Source organism: Thamnophis sirtalis, unplaced genomic scaffold (assembly GCF_051295495.1).
Source record: "Thamnophis sirtalis isolate CommonGarterSnake01/CBP01778 unplaced genomic scaffold, rThaSir2_p1.2 scaffold_8, whole genome shotgun sequence".
In the NCBI taxonomy this organism is placed as follows: Eukaryota; Metazoa; Chordata; class Lepidosauria; order Squamata; family Natricidae; genus Thamnophis; species Thamnophis sirtalis.
In genome coordinates, this window is record NW_028261388.1 from 14,847,119 (window position 1) to 14,865,537 (window position 18,419).

General features: G+C 44.0%; 1 protein-coding gene across 1 annotated transcript in view; it reads left to right on the plus strand.

The window, feature by feature from the left end:
• The window catches only part of ARHGAP42 (Rho GTPase activating protein 42), a 182,179-nt gene that overhangs the window by 66,240 nt on the left and 97,520 nt on the right, over positions 1-18,419 (plus strand). The window contains exon 3 of the mRNA XM_087721121.1: positions 635-696. Within this exon, the coding sequence (XP_087577247.1) occupies positions 635-696 (62 nt within the window). The remainder of the gene's footprint in view (positions 1-634; positions 697-18,419) is intronic.

The window sequence follows — 18,419 nt, forward strand, 5'->3', positions numbered from 1 at the left end:
CTTAATAGAAATGAAAAGAAGTCTAAAAGAACATTAGTTTTATTGTAAGCCGCCCGGAGTCCTTCGGGAGTGGGCTGCATACAAAACTAATAAAACAAAACAAACAAACAAAATTGTCTTGAAGTTAACAGAATAACAGAGTTGGAAGGGACCTTGGAGGTCTTCTAGTCCAACCCCCTGCTCAAGCAGGAAACCTTACACCAGTGATGGCGAGCCTTTTTGACACCGAGTGAGGACACCCATGCTCATCAAGGTCACAACCCGGAAGTGGAGCTGCCCAGGGGCATGCGCGTGCCAGAAAATGTACTTCTGGTTACTGCCACATGCATGCTTACTAGCCAGCTAATCTTCCGGTTACATGCATGAAGGCCAGCTGATCATCGCAAACGCACGCGTGCTAGAAACCCGGAAGAGGAACGGGCGATGTTGCATGTGCCAGGCGACATAGCTCCGTGTGCCACTTGTGGCACACGTGCCAAAGGTTCGCCATCACAGCCCTACATTACCAAGTTACAGCCAGGGATAGAAGGTTGCAATTATGATTCTTCTTGAAGGAATTTATAAGAGGTGTGACGAATAGCATGGTAGTATAACGTAAAAATAATGTGGGTTTGTTTTTTGTGTCTTTTTATAGCTCAGTCATTAAAGGAGTTTGCTCGATTACTAATTGCTGTAGAAGAGGAAAGGAAACGCCTGGTAAGTCTGCCTGAGAATATACTTGTAAAATTCCACTTCTGTTTCTACATCCCAGAAATTCCCTATTTCAAGTTTTGTAAAATCCCAGCAAGAACTAAACATATTTTTTTAAAAAATTATTTGGCAGATGACAATTGAATACATCATTTTGTACTTCACGGTCTGCATATTCTTTTCACATTTAAGAAACCAACCTTATTTTTATTCAGAATTCTTGCTTTTATTGTATTATACCTGTTATACTTAGTTATAAACTATAGTTCTAGTTCTCTTTTTTTAAAAACATGAAGAATATTTAGCCCAAAGACCTTAGATTAGACTGATATAACTTGAAACATAGCCCCTTTGCTGCCATCCCAATACCTGAAGAAGCTCTTACCATTGTAATATAGGTACCTTAACCCAGTGTTTCCCAACCTTGGTGACTTTAAGTCCTGTGGACTTCAACTCCCAGAATTCCCCAGCCAGCTATGCTGGCTGGGGGATTCTGGGAGTTGAAGTCCACAGGACTTAAAGTCACCAAGGTTGGGAAACACTGCCTTAACCTATATTAGTCCTTAACTTACAACCATTTCTTCAGTTCATTTAGTGAATGTTCAGAGTTACAATGGGACTGATAAAGTGACACAACCATTTTTCACAGGAGCAATCTTTGTAGCATCCCCCATGATCATGTGATCAAAATTCAGATGCTTGGCAACTGGTTCATACTTACGACCACTGCTGTGTCCCAAGATCATGTGATTCCCCTTTTGCGGTCTTCTGACAAGCAAAGTCAGTGGGGAAGCCAGATTCACTTAACAGCTGGGTTACTAACTTATCAACTGCTGTGGTTCATTTAGCAAATGAGGCAAGAAAGGTTGTAAAATGAGGCAAAACTCATGTAAAAATGTCTCATTTAACAACAGAAAAGTTGGACAAATTTTGGTTGTAAACCAAGGACTATCTGTAATTGTTTGAAGTTACTGCCCTGGTCATAAGATTGAAATATGGGCACTTGGCAACTGGCATATGATGGTTGCATCATCCTGGGATCACATGGATTGTGAGTTTTAACCTTTACAAACTGGCATCTGAGACAATGGGAGAAATTGGATTTGCTTTAGTGACTGCATGAGTCACATATAACTGCAGTGATTTGCATAACAACCATGGCAAAAATGTCATCAAATTGGGCATCTCAGTTAACAACCGTGTTGCTGAACAACATAAATGCTAATCCCAATTGTAGTCCTAAATTAAGCATTTGCTATATTTTGTGATCAGAAGGAGCAAATTATTAAATACCTGACCAGAGACTATGATGTTAGTGTCTGGTCTGCCATCTTTGGCTTGGCGCCTCTCTGGCATCCTGCCATCAAGGATCAGGGGGGAGGACAAATGCGCAATAAACATATGGGGATGTGATAAGGGGGATGACAGCTTGACAAAGACCAGGGAAGCAGGGAACCAGTTTGTGCCAGCACTCAAGACCACACATCCTGAAATTGGAATGTAGACTACACCAAACATCTCAGCATTCTCAAAACACCTCAAAACATGGCTCTTCATTGGCTGAAGATGAACTGGTCCTGGGGAGAGGGCTATGATCAGGGGGGAAGTTTGTAACTTTCTGTGTGGGAAACTTAGTTCTAGCATGATTTTACTGCAGCTTTTAGTAAAAGAACCTACCAATTCACCCAAATGGAGTCGAGGGTCTTTCTTTCCTAGGGGATCTGACTGAGGTAGGTCTGACAGTTAGATAAATGGATGATTTAATTCTAAGTAAATTGAAATGAAACAAATAATTGTAGTAGCTGTACCACTTCCATTTTAATTGGGGCATTCTATAACAAATGTATATCAGCCCTTCAAGATAGACCAGACTTGGAAACAAAATCATAGTGACCAATAATAATTTATTTTAAGATTATCATAGCAGAAACTTCCAAATTTGAATGTGCTTTCCCCCTTCCTCCCTTTATCTTCCCAAGTGTTAGGGAGGGTTTTGTCTGAGTTGTTTTCTCTGTCCCATACTCAAGGTTTATTTCTTGGATTTGTTGGCTTGGCAGCATGTCTTTCTCCTGTTCCTCAAAATAATTCCTTGTACTCATTACATTGTGGCTTAATTTTTTTTTAACCCCTGCTATAGATTAATCTTCCCCAACTAGTATTTTCCAATTGATTGGAGAATAGGCTTCTGAAGCCTGCTGGATCACAGATTTATTACACTTTAATAACAAGAGAAGATATCTGGAAACATAGCCCATTATATCTGGCATGTGCCAAATTGAGGACTATTAGCAGAACTGAGGCTAAGTGTTCCACTCCTTTTCCTCTCTGTTATCCAACAGAATGCAGAAAATGGAATTTTTCCCCCCCTTGGTCAAGTTTCAGTTGGTGGGTGGAGTTGATGAATACATCTAGTCTTTTTGGCTGTCTGAAGGGAAAATCATGCACTCTACCACAGTCTAATGAATAACTGTCACAGTTAGTCTTTAAACACATTTATGCTGGTACCCCAGAAGTGTTGCCAAAATGATACAACCGGTTAAATCTTAACAGGATTGACCTGTGCCAAATTGTTTGCTCCAGGGTGGATGGTTTATAAATTAAAATATTATGAGAACTGGTTTGGTCTAATGGTTAAGAAAGGCACCTGGGTAATAACTAGGAAACTGTGGGCAGGCTGGATGACTGGGACGCTCACTTTCAGCCCAAAAGTTCCCTAGGCTCAGATGACAAGCTAGATCAGGGGTATCAAACTCAAGGCACATTGGTCGGATCCGGCCCATGGGGTGCTTACATCTAGCCCCCAGGGCCACCCTATAAACAGCGAAGGAACAGCCCTCAGTGCCTCTACTAGCAAAAATGGCCATATGCGGCCCTCACAGGCTCCATTTTTTGCTACGACAGCCTCCTGCAGCCCTCTACCAGCCTTCCCAAGCTCTATTTTCACTGGCAAAGGGCTGCAAGAGGCAGTCGCAGCCGAAAACAGAGCCTTGAAGAGTGATGTCGAGCTGGCCACATTCCCACTGCCCCCCCCCCCCCCGAGGTCAAACACAACCCTGATGCAGCCCTCAATGAAATTGAGTTTGATACCCCTGAGTTAGATGGTCAGTTCCTGTTGCCACCAATAGATCAGCACTTGGTTGATCCCAAATGGGAAATGAGGGGAAACCATTAGGAAAGGGGGAGGGGAGGCTAATTAATTGAGGGAAAACTGTTAGGAAAGGTGGGGGGAGAATAATTAAAATACTGCACTAAAGAAGCACACATTAAGATGGATGCAGTGATTTTATTAGACTTTAGTAACAGAAGCTATCTGGAAACGCGTCGCAGGACTGATTTGATTTAAAAAGGAAATGTTTTCCCATTGAGAGTCATAGTGCAAATGGTCTCTAACCTGCTGCCTAAATGCTAACTTTTCCCATTTTTCTATCTGCCTCTGTACTTTGAAACAGGGTTTTAGAACTGGATTTCAGTGTCAATATTTTAATACTTCACACTTAAGCTACTTCAATTTACCAAGTTAGATGAATTTCCGGCTGAGCAAGATAAGGAGAGTGCCTAGAGGCCTGGAGTTTCCACTAAAAAAAATAAATTGTTGTTGACATTTAGGATAGGAAACATTTCTTGAAATAGCTAAGAATGGCCTGTTTTCATCTAATGGTTGGAAAGACCAAAAAGCTTCTGTATTTATTTTTTAATTTATTTTCAGGCTGTTGTGAGGCTAAATCCTAAATATCAGAATTGTATGTTTTTCTGCTCTAGCTTTACTATAGTGTAATGTAGGGCAGTGATGATTAACCTTTTTTGGATCACATGCCAAAGGCAGGGAGAGCACAGGGGGGTCGTACACGGGCGTGCCCACACCCATAATGTTATGTGCACGACACACACACCCCCGCGCCAGCATGCATGCGTGACCAGTGCCCTGCCCCCACCGCTTTTGGTGCATTTGTTTCACCCTCCCTAGGCTCCAGAGGCTTTCTAGAAGTCTCCCGAGGCCCTCTGGAGGCTTCAGGAGACTTCCCCGAAGTCTTCAGAGGCTGAAAAATGGCCCTATGGGCAAATCAGAAGTCACCATTCCTGACTTCTAGGTTCCCTGTAGGGCCATTTTTCATGCTCTGGAGGCTTCAGGAGGCTTCCCTGAAACCTCCGGAGCGCGAAAAACGGCCCAACATGCAAACCCGGTGTCCGTTCCCAAGCTTCCGGTTTGCGCATTGGGTGGTTTTTCAGGGAAGCCTCTGGGGGGCAAAAAACGGCCAAAATGAAGGCCGAAGTCAGCTGGTTGGAGTTGACAGGGCAACGCCTGGCGTGCCCTAACAAATGGCTCTGCGCACCACCTGTGGCACACACTCCATCGTGGCACGACATAACCGCGAACGTCAAAAGCGCGCCGACAACACCGCGGCACTAAAACCGCGATGTCAAAAGTGCGCCCACAACAGCGTGCCGACAACAGCACGCCGACAGAAGCGCGATTTAACTTACGGTAAGGTTTAGGGTTAGGTTTAGGGGTAGGTTTAGGGTAGGTTTAGGGTAGGTTTAGCGTTAGGTTTAGGGTTATTTTTAGGGTTATTTTTAGGGTTATGTTACAGCACGCTTCTGTCGGTGCGCTGTTGTCGGCGCGCTGTTGTCACACGGTTTTGACGGTGCGGTTTTGTCACCGCGCTTTAGTCACACGTGCTTTAGTCTACCGCGGTTTTGTGGTGGAACCACACTCCATAGGTCACGCATCTAGGACCTCATTTCCTCTAATCCAGTGGGGAAGTAGCTACTTTGATCAGGGATCTTACAGTCTAAAATGACATTAATTTGAGTTCCTTAGTTCTACAAAGTAATTCTGTGGGTTGTTTGGAGGAGGAGGTGTTACTTAGACCACCTGGAACTGGGGGCAAGGGTTAGAGTTAGGGTTAAGATTCGGGTTAGGGGTGGACATATAGAGATAGATTATTCTCCTTAAAATTTGTGTGTTTTGAAACATGCAAAAAGCCATTATAAAATCATGCCTCTTGCATGCCTTTATTCAAACTCAAGGCCTGGGAGGCGGATATGGCCAATGGGGTGTTTACATCGTCCCAAGGGGCCATCCTAGAAACAGCAAAGGATCGGCCCACAGTGTCTCTGCCAGCAAAAACGGAGCTTGGGTGGGAGGGAGCCCTCTTGAGCTCCCTTTTCGCTGCCAGAAGTTTGCAGGAGGCGGTCGCAGCTGAAAATAGAGCTCGTGAGGGCAACAACCGGCCCTCCAGAGCTCCTTTCTCACTGGCAGAGGGTTGCAGGACACCGGTACAGCCGAAAACAGAGTTTGTGAGGGCCGCGTGGTCCGTTTTTGCTGGCAGATGGTTGTAGGAAGCTGTCGCAGCCGAAAACAGAGCTCGGGAGCCCGTGTTCACTGGCAGAGCGCTCAGACCACCACAGATGCCTCTGACACAAGTGATGTCAAGCTGGCGATGCCCACTCTGGCCCCTCAAAGTCAAACACAACCCTGATGTGGCCCTCCATGAAATAGAGTTTGACACCCCTGCCTTTTATTCAAAGAATATCATGAGTATTTTCTTGAGATTTAAAAAAATATATATCTCCAGCAATAATAAAAGAGTCTTGTAGTCTAAGCTTTAGTTGGAATAGCGTTTATACAGTGTGTGTCCAAGAGAGCACTATGATGTATGGAAATATCTAAGTAATGTTCTGTCATAATCATTCCCAATCAGACATAACTAACAGCTCACAATCTCTGGATATTCCCTTTTTACTAGCTAATGAAAAATTGCTTTAAGCACAAGCCTTCTTGCCAAGAGATTTTGTCTAGAGCATTGCAGGGTGGAATAAGAAGGGGAAAAAAAGTGTCTGGCGATAGAACGGAAATTGAATGTCACATGAAACCCCCTTTTAACTTGCAAAATATTAATATTGCTGTTAAAGACCAAACTTCACTTTTCTTCGCCATCTGTAGAGTTTCCTTTTGCTTTCTTTGTGGAGGCTAATGGCAAAATGCTTACAATTATTCATATTACTTTCTCCATCCCAATGCATTCCTATTTGCAGATGCTGTTTCCTCTTATTGACTTTTTTTTTAGAAGTAGAGGTTTTAATAGGCTTTAAAAATTACCTAAGAGAAATTGATTTTCTCTATCTTAGCATTCTTCCATTTGGCTATCAGCCTTTCATGGTTTTTTAAAGCAAAAGGATAATCAGTAGGATGAGGGGAAGACAGAGGATGTGAAGAAATGGGGAATCTCTGCTGAGTGGCTTGGGTAGACACAGGTACCCATCATTCTTGACCATTGGTCATGCTGGTTGGAATTCATAGACTCTAATGATATTAGGAGATTGAATGTTAAAACATATGAGGAACAGTTGTAGGAATTTGGTATGTCTAGTTCAATGAAAAGAAGGACCAGGGGAGACATGATAGCAGTCTTCCAATATCTCAGGGGTTGCCACAAAGAAGAGGGAGTCAAGCTATTCTCCAAAGCACCCGAGGGCAGAACAAGAAGCAATGGGTGGAAACTAATCAAGGAGAAAAGCAACTTAGAACTAAGGAGAAATTTCCTGACAGTTAGAACAGTTAATCAGTGGAACAACTGGCCTCCAGAAGTTGAGAATGCTCCAACACTGGAAGTCTTTAAGAAGAGTTTGGATAGCCATTTGTCTGAAATGGTATAGGGCAGTGACGGCTAACCTTTTCCGGTTGGAGTGCCCAAAGCACACAAGCGTGCACACGTGCCAGAACTCCCAAAATGCAATGCATGTACCTGCGCCCGCCCCCCCACGCATGTGCACATGACCCCCCTGCACACACCCTACCCCCTGCGCATGCCCGCATGACCCTCTTGCACATGCCTTGCTCCCTGTGCATGCGCAGCAGAGATCCAAAGACTAGCTGGCCGGTGGGAGGCAGGCACGCATGTGTGGCGGAGCTGAACTGGGACGACGGCTGCTGTGCCCAGAGAGATGGCTCTGTGTGTCACTTCCAGCACGCGTGCCATAGGTTCGCCATCCCATGTATAGGGTTTCCTGCTTGAGCAGGCAATTGGACTGGAAGGCCTCCAAGGTCCCTTCCAACTCTGTTACTCTATTAAAATATCTGAAGCAATCTTGGTAGGTGACTTAAAACAACACTGTCCACAATAACAATAAAAGAAAGATGAAAATGAGATGTTGAAGGCATTAAAATACCCACTAAAGAAAGAAAGAACAGTTACAGCGCAAAAGCAGCAGGAAAGCTTTAATTTTTTTCTCTTTAAAATAATAGTTGTGCCACTAGAAGAAAAGCAGAAGACTTTTGCTTTTAGAATGTGTATTTTATTATGAACTGTCAGAGTTTGGTAAAAAATAATAATTCTAATGGTCTGCTGGGTTTGCTCATGACTTTAAAGACACACTGTCTTTAATATTGCCATATTCGTTGCGCTTAAACAAACACGATATGCGTATGGAAACTGCTGTGCTGCACCGTATTCTGTGTTTTGACCCTGATCCCCTTTAAGCAATTTTTAAACACTTGGCTTTTCACGCAGGTCATGGATGGATGGATGGATGGATGGATGGATGGATGGATGGATGGATGGATGGATGGATGGAAGGATGGATGAATGGAAGGATGGATGAATGGCCACATCCTGTGAATTTCTAGCAACATGGACATATGACCCTTAGTGATGCAATGGTTAGAATGCAAATATAGTACTGCAGGACTAACTCACTGCTCAATCCAGGAGTTCGATTCTGAGCAGCTCATGGTTGACTCAGCCTTCCATCCTTCTGAATTTGGTAAAATAAGGACCTAGATTGTGTTGGAGGCAATATGCTGACTCTGTAAAACACTTAGACAGGGCTGTAAAGCACTATGAAGTGGTATATAAGTCTAAGTACTATTGCTATTGAGGAGGTATATGCTGGTAATAAAAACAGTGAAACACCGAAGTTAAGAAAATGTGGCTTTGATTCAAAAATAATCAACTTGTTCAAAGAATGAAGGCTTTGTAGATCAACGCTTGACCAGTTAAGAATTTTTCTAACCTGGCAAAATAATGACCACTTATTAGAACATATCTTTATTTAATTAACCACAAAACAATTTTAATTATAAGAACAACTTGTTTTTGCGATACTACAGACTAGCCTTTGCCGTTTGGCATCCTCATGCTATCTTTGACTGCAACTCCAATAATTACCAATCAGCACAGTCTTCCAGAAACGTCATGGAGCACCGTGCCAGATTTCATGGAAGCCTTTAGCTAGAGTAAACAAGGACCTTAAAAAGCAATCAGCTCAGTGAAACAAAGCACAACTGCCTAAGTGTTGAGAGAAAAATAGCATATTGAATGCATTCATTTACCACAGACTTGCTGATAGGGTCTTAGAACTTAGACGGTTGTATTGTCTACCATTATGTATGATATTTTTCCAAAGCCCTTGCATCTAGCAACCCAAGGTCATTTAGAAGAAGCTAGACAAATACATCTTAAATAGAAAAAGCATATTGGACAGAAGCACAAGGCAGACGTTTCTTGAGATAATTTCAGAGTTGCGATGGCCTGCTTTTTAACAATCTCTAATAAAAATTGCACTTGCTTTTAACCCAAGAAGTTGAAATCCAGAACAGAGCTGTCATTGACCCACTAAGAACAAGACTGAGCTTTGTGTAAAATTCCATTTGGGAATTGTTGGAATTTTCCTCTCTTCAGTTGCTCGCACAAGAATTTGCTAATTTATTTCGTGATGGAGAGTCTGCCAGATATGCCTGCATCACACTCTTAAGTGTTTGGTTGTTCTTTCCCCCCAGAATATATTACTGTAAAACAGTTCCTGTCTAAGGACTTCTGGCTTTGACAATGACACGAAATATCCCATTTCACAATTCCTGCGAATCATGTAGAATACTAATGAACCCAATTCTGAACTGATCAATCCTTTGTTCTCCATATATTTTGAGTCTTCAACTCAAAATTTGTACTTAATATTTGTTAAATTTGCTGGGGATGCTAGAAATTGTTGTAAATTTCTGAAGATATAGGAAGATTGTGAGAAATTATGAGGACTGGCTATAAATAAAATAAATGAGAGCCGGTTTGGTCTAGTGATTAAGGCAGTAGGGTAGCAAGCGGGAGATGGTGAGTTCAAGTCTTGTCATAGCCATGAAAGCCACCTGGGTGAATTTGGGTCAATCACTCACACTCAGCCCAACCTACCTCACAGAGTTGTTGTAGGGAAAACAGGAGGAGAAAGGTGCATTTTTTCTGACTACTTCTGACGATGATTATTGACACATACACAAAAACAAAGCACAAGGGAATCTACCTGATACTGTGAGTGGAGGAATGTGTTTTTTAAATTACCGTATTTTTCAGACTATAAGATGCACCGGTGTATAAGACGCACCAAGATTTTGAAGAGGTAAGTAAGAAAAAAAGTTCTTGTCCTCCCCGCCCCCAAGGAGCACTCTGTAGGCTTCAGCAGGGCTGAGGGAAGGCATAAGCGCCCCCGTTTTTCACCAAAACGGGGGCATTTTCCCTTCCCCAGTCTTGCTGAAGCCTGCAGAGTGCTTCTGGGGGGTGGGGGAAAGCAAAAAGACCCCCGTTTCGGTGAAAAACAGCCCATTTTTCACAAAAATGGAATGCAGGGGTAGGGCTTCGGGAAGCCAAAAATGGCTGTATTCGGTGTATAGGTCACCCCAACATTTCCATGCTCTTTTAGGGGAGGGAAAGGTGCATTTATACTCTGAAAAATACGGTACTTATTCTTAACTCAGAAACCCTTGTATATTTACTACCAGAAATAATTTTTCAAGGTATGATATGCCTTAGAACAGGGGTGTCAAACTGAATTTGTTCGAGGGTCAGATCAGCATTGTAGTTCTCGGTGGGCCAGTGGTCTTGGAAGACGGGACAGAGGCCTTCTGCAGCACTCTGCTGGCCACACAGGGGCGCTATGAGGTGACTGCGCAGCCCATTTTCACCTCCCCAGCAGTGCTTTGACGGCCAGAAACGGGCCCTGCAAGGCCTCTGTGCAGCCTATTTTTGGCCGGCAGAGTGCTGCAGGAGGCCATGGAGCCTAAAATGGGCCATGGGGGGTGTGTGCAGAGGCACCACAGGCCTATCCTTTGATATTTCCATGCTGACCCCATGGGCCAGATTTAAGCACCCCATGGGCCAGATGCAGCCCGTGAGCCTTGAGTTTGACACCCCTGCCTTAGAAAATCTATACTTGAGAGACCGCCTCCTGCCAATTACCTCCTCGCGACCTATTAGATCACACAGATTAGGCCTCCTCCGAGTTCCATCCGCCAGTCAGTGTCGACTGGCAACTACGCGGAGGAGAGCCTTTTCAGTAGTAGCTCCGACCCTTTGGAACGATCTCCCCGTGGAGATTCGTACCCTCACCACCCTCCAGACCTTCCGCACAGCCCTCAAGATCTGGCTATCCCGTCAGGCCTGGGGTTAAAGATTATAATCCGTCCCCACCCGAATGATGAATGTTGCTTCTATTTTTAATTATGTATTGTTTTATATGTCATTGTGTGTATTCCCTACCCCATAAGTTGTAAGCCGCCCTGAGTCCCCTCAGGGAAAAGGGCGGCCTATAAATAAACTTATCTAATCTAATCTAATCTAATCTAATCTATACTTTGCTTGAGAAACAACACAACCTCATATAAAACGAAACCCCAGATATCTCACTAAAGCAGCTGAACGGAGCTTCCTTTGGACGTTAAAAACTGTCTCCTTTTTTCACGGTATACCAAACAGCTTTGTCTTCTTTGCCTTGAAGAACCCGCTGTGTGGGAGTGGGAGAGGGAATACCGCTCAGCCAAGTTCAGCCAAAGTGCAACCTGATTGTACGGTAGAATTCTAAAATCACTTGCTCTTTCTTGTTCAAAAAGATAATTCATTCCTCTTTTCCCTTTTATTTTTTTTACCACAAATTCTTGTTGCCCTTGAAAAGCGATTGATGGTCTTTGGGACTTCAAGCCCGTACTTTGAAACATACCAAAGTTCTTCATGTAATTTATCTTAATACAATCCTGATAATAACCCTGGAAGCTTGATCTGAACGGAAGATGAGATGAAGATTTGCCTAAGGCTACAATCTGCCTCAGATAATACCTACTAGTCTATCAGTGTATATTTCCCATCTTGGGACTGTAAACTTTAAGGCTGAAACATCTGGTTTCGTTATTAGACTTTGTTATTCCTTTTCTATTTGATTTGTTCTAAAAACCTGCTTGATGAAGATTTTAGACGGAACCCAAAGCTTCAGCGCTCCTTAGGGCTGATTTTTTATTTATTTATTTTATTTATTAATAAAGTTTTTTTTATTTTTTTCATTTTCATAACATATAACCACATGTATATTATTTGTCAGACCTGCAATTATATTCCTTTTAGAATTTTGGCCTGCCACACTTTCTCGCTGACACTATTACATAGCCAACATCGTATTGTATTGTTAAATGTTTACATCAATTCGCCTTGCCACCAACTCCCAAAATCAATTATTGGCTCTTCTGCTCTCCATATACCATATTTGTACCTTATCCATCACTTTCTTCTCCCTCCCTATCTCCTTTCTCCCCTCTTGTCACCCTTCTCTACTTCCCCTACCTCTCTCCTTCTCCTCTCTCCTCTTTCCACTCCTTCTTTCTCTCCTCCTCTCCTCCCCCCCCTCCACCTTAGGCCTGTTTTTGTTAGTCCTAGTAAATTCCTGGTTCACTCAACTCTTGAACTTTATAGGCCTCTTTGTTATGGCTATGAAGACTTTGTACATACTCTCATCCGTTTTGAGGAGAGAAGGAAGCTCCAAGCTAAAATATATATCTCATTTGCCTTGAACATTCTCTATATCTAGGGTTTATATTTATGGCTCGTGTGGGTAAACCTTTGCACTGGGTTTACTGAATCCAGAATTGCACAGTAGTCTCAAGTTCAAGGCTGCTGGGCATGGTACCATTACAAACAGCAGTGCTGATTTGGCTGGATGCCTGGACATGTTCATTCATGAAATCCCGTTGAAGCCATCGCTTCCAATTATATTCTTTCGGTACAACAGATACGCTTGCATGCTTTCTGCTCTTGTTTCATAAGCCACCAAACAGTTATTTCATGGGTCAGTGGCGCTCTGTGTAGGGACCGTAAATATGAACTCGTTTTTCTACTGACATATTTTTTAAAGGGAGAAATTTGTATTACACAAGATTTCCGCACAATGAGATCATTGGAATCTATTTTGTGGTGGAACGTAGAAAACAGAATTGTAGTATAAGAAGGAACCAATAAGTCCAAATTCCTAGTTGGAACAAGAAGCCACATAAAAGCACCTGTAGTATGGGCCAGTGTCTCTCAACCTTAGCAACTTTAAGATATACGGACTTTAACTCCCAAAAGCCCCAGCCAGCCCTGAATTGATGAACTGAAGTCCACACATCTTAAAAGTTGCCAAGGTTGAAAAACATTGCTCAGAGCTGTGGTGGCACAGTGGTTAGAATAGTGCTTAGTATTGCAGGATAACTCCCTGGTCACTCCAGGAGTTCGATTCCCACTGGCTCAAGGTTGATTCAACCTTCCATCCTTCCAAAGTTGGTAAAGTGAAGACCTAGATTGTTGTGGGGCAATATGCGGACTGTAAACTGCTTAGAGAGGCTGTAAACGGGTGGGCTGCTACGGGTTCGTCCAGGTTCGGGAGAACCTGTAGCTAACGTTATGGCCGGTTCCGCATCCCACCCATCGCTGACCCCTTCCATCCTGGCCTGCTTCTCCCACCCAGCCCACCCCTTCCAGGAGTCTCCATGCAGCCCGATTTGAATGCAAGGTAAGTTCAGGGCTTGCACGACAGCTTGGGAAGTGGGGGAAACGGGTCTCCCGGAAGACCTCCAGAGCCCAGGGGAGGCAGTTTTCACCCTCCCAGAGGCACAAGGAAAGCCTCTGGAGCCTGGGTAAGGTGAACACCCCCCTCCCCACCGCCACTGTGGTGCAGGAGGCCGACTAGGTCACGCCCGCCCAGCAACCAGGCAGAGAACCCATTGCTGAAATTTATGAAACCCACCCCTGGCTGTAAAGCAGTATGATACAGTATATAAGTCTAAGTGCTATTGCTATTTGGACACTTTCAAAAGGTAGGTATCCCATAATCACTTTGGACAATTGCTTCCAAGTAAAGTTAATTTATTTACCCATTACTCCAGCTTATTCATCCTGATTGCAAATGGAGCAGGATAGTGGACATCTCCCTTTAATTCAACTCTCTATTCCCTTTTTTTCCCCACTTCCCAAATTGAGAGAGAGCAATAGCAATAGCAGTAGACTTATATACCGCTTCATAGGCCTTTCAGGCCTCTCTAAGCGGTTTACAGAGAGTCAGCATATTGCCCCCAACAATCTGGGTCCTCATTTTACCCACCTCGGAAGGATGGAAGGCTGAGTCAACCCTGAGCCGGTGAGATTTGAACCGCTGACCTGCTGATCTAGCAGTAGCCTGCAGTGCTGCTTTTAACCACTGCGCCACCTTGGCTCATGAGAGAGAAGAAAGACAAGCTCAAAACAGTTCGGGAACAAAATGATCCAGTTTTAAAGAAGATAAAATCACTGCTCTGCTGGATCAAAACAAAATTTCAAAGTGACCCTGGCCTTAGGTTCTCCCCCGCCCCCTTGACTGTGAGGATCTTCTGGATGGAACAGTGTTTGCAATTTTTGTCTATTATGCATCTGTCAAGAAAATGGTCAGTGACTGATTTTAAAAGAAAAAAGAACTAAACAGGATTAAAGGCGGCATCTTAACCATTGTACGGCATTCAGATCTGAGGATCGTATCACTACCTTCTTTCTTCTTAAAATTATAATTCCTAAACAAAAACTAAACTGATCGATAAAATGGATCAAAAATAATTTCTTACTCGTTTCTTTACAAAATAATGTTACTGTTATTGAAATTCCTCCCTTTGTCCAATATGCTGCCTTCCATCTGTATTGGGCTATTATTATGGTTTCAGGATCCAGCCTGGGTAATAATATTGTGCCCTCCGAGCCATTATAATTTGAAGCGGGGAAGTTGCATCAATGCGTTGGAAGGCACTAGGTCAGTGATGCCGAATCTATGGCATGCATGCTCAAAGTGGCACACGGAGCCATGTTGCCTGGCATGCGCAGCGTCACCTGTTCCTCTTCTGGGTTTCTAGCATGCATGCGCACATACCGATCGGCTGGCCTTTGTCCTTGCGGCAGTGCCAGAAAAGCTAGTTTTCCATTTTCCAGCATGAGCATGTGTGCCAGCCAGCTGATTGGCATGTGAGCATGCGTGGCAGTAACCGGAAGACTTGCTGGCTGGCGTGCATCTTCGCACCAGAAACCAGAAGTATATTTTCCAGTGCACACATGCCCCCCGGGCAGCTCCTCTTCCTGGTTGCGGCCCAGATGAGCGCACACGCGAAGTACTCCCTTTTAGGCTCTCAGTGCCGAAAAGGTTCACCATCTCTGCACTAGGTTGAAGAAGGATACATAATATTGGCATTTCCACGTGGAAACCACCTTTACCAAGTCTATCGAAAGCATTTTTGCAAACCGGTGTGTTAATGTCTTCCTTCCCGTTGACTTCAAAATGCTGTCAACAAATAGGGACAATCATGAGCCAGTCAGTGAATCCTCCAACTTATCAGTGAGACAATGCAAAAATCATAACATGGTTGATGACTCTCCCACTAAGCAACAATAGCTCCCGGAATAATAGTGTGTTCAATTAGTAACCACTTGAAATTATGACATATTTTGAAAGTGGAACTTAAGACCCAGATTCGGAGTGCTAATATCTGCAAGTTTTCTTTCCCTGCCCTGGTCAGGTGACCATGTTTTTGCAGTGCCTCACAGTCATATGACTGCAATTTATGACATTTTTGCTGGAGACCAACGATTGCTTCCAGTTTTTGGCAAAAACTGCCCCATAGCGAATAATGGATTAGCTTAATGACTGTGGCATCCATTTTATGTCGACTTTACAATTGCTGCAAAAATGTTGGCAAAATTGGGCTTCTTCCCATAATGACCCATTTTATGATTGTTGTGACTTAACAATTGAAATTGTAAGCTCAGTTATAGCTGTAAATTGAGGATTCCCTGAAAAAGGGCCTTCAAACCTACCCAACGTTGGAGAAGTGAATTGATAAAACTCTACTCAACAAAGTCCTCCTTGAGTTTTCAGCATATGCTCGGCGTTCTGTCCCAAGACTCTACAATATGTACGGATGCAGACTTGGCTGTCTGCCACAACTAAGGAGGGAGATAAGCAACCCCTTGGCTGGGAGTCCAGAAAATTATCTCTATGAAAACAAGGCTTGAACTCACGAAATTCTCCCAATCTTTCACTATGCCTGGATTAGTAAACTGTTGTTTCCTGCAAAATTCCCCTCCCATCACCCCACCTATAAGCTCTCCGGGAGGGGCCAATCAGTAGCCACCTGTTCCTATTTCCTTCTGTGCGCCTTTTTCCAAAGCTGCTCCCTCCTCCTCTCAGCCCTACGCATATGTACGTCAGGGACAGCCTCCCACTGTTCTTCCTCAACGCTCACTGACTCAGATGCCATCTGGTGGCCAACAGGCCTCTCTAGTCCCTGCTCTGACTCCGAACACCCCCCAGAGTCTTCCTCAGCCTCCAGGGCAATCCCATAGTGTTCATCGCTGTCAGATTCCACCAGCAGCTCAGCCAGCCGCTATTGAGCCACAACAGCTCGGTATGTTTGCTTTGCAGAAACCTTGAACTCTTGATCAGTGGGAAGGCCTGACTGGTTACCAAAACCTGTGCCTAAATTCCCTCTGAAAGCTGGTAAGGACGGCATGGCAGTCCAGTTTTACAGCCATGTACTTTTAAATAACAGCTCAAAGTTTGTATTGTACAGCCTCTGTGAGAAAGGGGATGGGAGTTGCTGCTCCCTTGAGCTAGAGCAGGGGTCTCCAGCCTTGGCAACTTTAAGACTTCTGGACTTCAACTCTCAGAATTGCTCAGCCAGATTTGTGGACTTCAGTTCCCAGAATTCCTCAGTCAGCATGGCTGGCTGAGAAATTCTGGAAGTTGAAGTCCACAAGTCTTGAAGTTGGCAAGTTTGGAAACTATTGAGCTAGAGGTTGGGAAGTGAAGCTAAGCACAAATCCCGCGTGGTTGCAACTCCACTGAAAAAAAGTGATTTATAGAATAGAATTCTTTATTGGCCAAGTGTGATCAGACACACAAGGAATTTGTCTCCAGTGCGTAAGCTCCACAGTGTACATATAAACAGCAAGTAATAGGTCAGAATCATAGTTGCAATCATTGATCATAAGTTACAAACAACAATGGATAAATCATAAGAAACCAGTAAGAGAAGATAGTAGGAAAGATGAGAAATGAAACACTGCTGTGGCACATACCCAAGTGAAGCCAACTCTGGCCCCACGTAATTTACAGCCCAATTATGACCCTGTTTCCCCTCCTTCCCCCCCCCCCCCAGGGCGTGCCATAAATCACATTCTCCAATGGAGCACTTTTGGGGGCTGTAGAGATCATGCCCCTCTGGCTATTGCTGGTAACCTGGGAAACAACATTGAGAAAGATATGCGTGGAATGTGCTTCTGGTTGTGGCAGGCGTGCTGCTCCGTCAGTTTCTCCCCTCCCACCTTGCATATGGCAACTCGAGAGCAGGTCAGGGATACTTTGCGAGTTGGCAGATGGCACAGGGAACAAAAAGCCTGCTTGCTTTGGCATACAATGCTCTATAGTGGTATCCTGAAGGGAGAAATTGAAATAGCAATAGCAATAGCAGTTAGACTTATATACCGCTTCATAGGGCTTTCAGCCCTCTCTAAGCTGTTTACAGAGTCAGCATATTGCCCCCAACAACAATCCGGGTCCCATAGATTATGGCCAGGATGTTCTCACACTTATGACCATTTATTTATTTATATTTCATATTTATAAACCACCCAACTACCTCACAGAGGGACTGCTCCACTGCGGCATTCCTCACAGTCACGTGATCAAACTTCAGGTGCTTGGAAACTGCCGATGGTTGCAGCATCTTGGAATTGTCACCTGCAGTTCTCCTTCCTAGTTTCTGACAAGCAAAGTCAATGAGGGAACCCAGATTCGCTTAGCGAGTGCATGTTTAACTTTAACAACTGTAGTGATTCACTTAACACGCATGGCAAAAATTGTTGTAATATGGGCCACGACTCATTTAACAGCTGCCTGGGTTGAATTGTGTGTCAGGCCTGGAGGCCATTTTTGGGCTTTGGATCTCAGGCCTGCCACATTTAGTGCTGGGAGGTGGGATTGTAGGGAGCTGGGGAGTTATATAGTCAAAATAACATGCCTTTCTCCAAGAGTCAAGGCCACTCTGCCCTGCACCTGGAGGAGTGTGATTGGGAAGCATCTCCAGTTAGGAGGTGCATTGATTGGACCATGGGATGAACATGTGGGTCCTGGGGCAGGGACTTGGGCTTTCTTTTGGGTGAGAAAAACCCCGAAGCTTTCAGATTCGGGTTTTCCCAGAGGTGCCAGTATGACATCTCTAATAAAATAGAACTTTGAGAATCTTTAGCCTTGGAGTCTTCTTTCATTGGGGGTATTACTTGGAACCCTGACATTGTGGTTGTTATTCGAGCACTACCTATAATCTATTACACAGGTGTCAAACTCAATCACATCACGGGCCAGATCATAGCAATAGCAATAGCAGTTAGACTTATATACCGCTTCATAGGGCTTTCAGCCCTCTC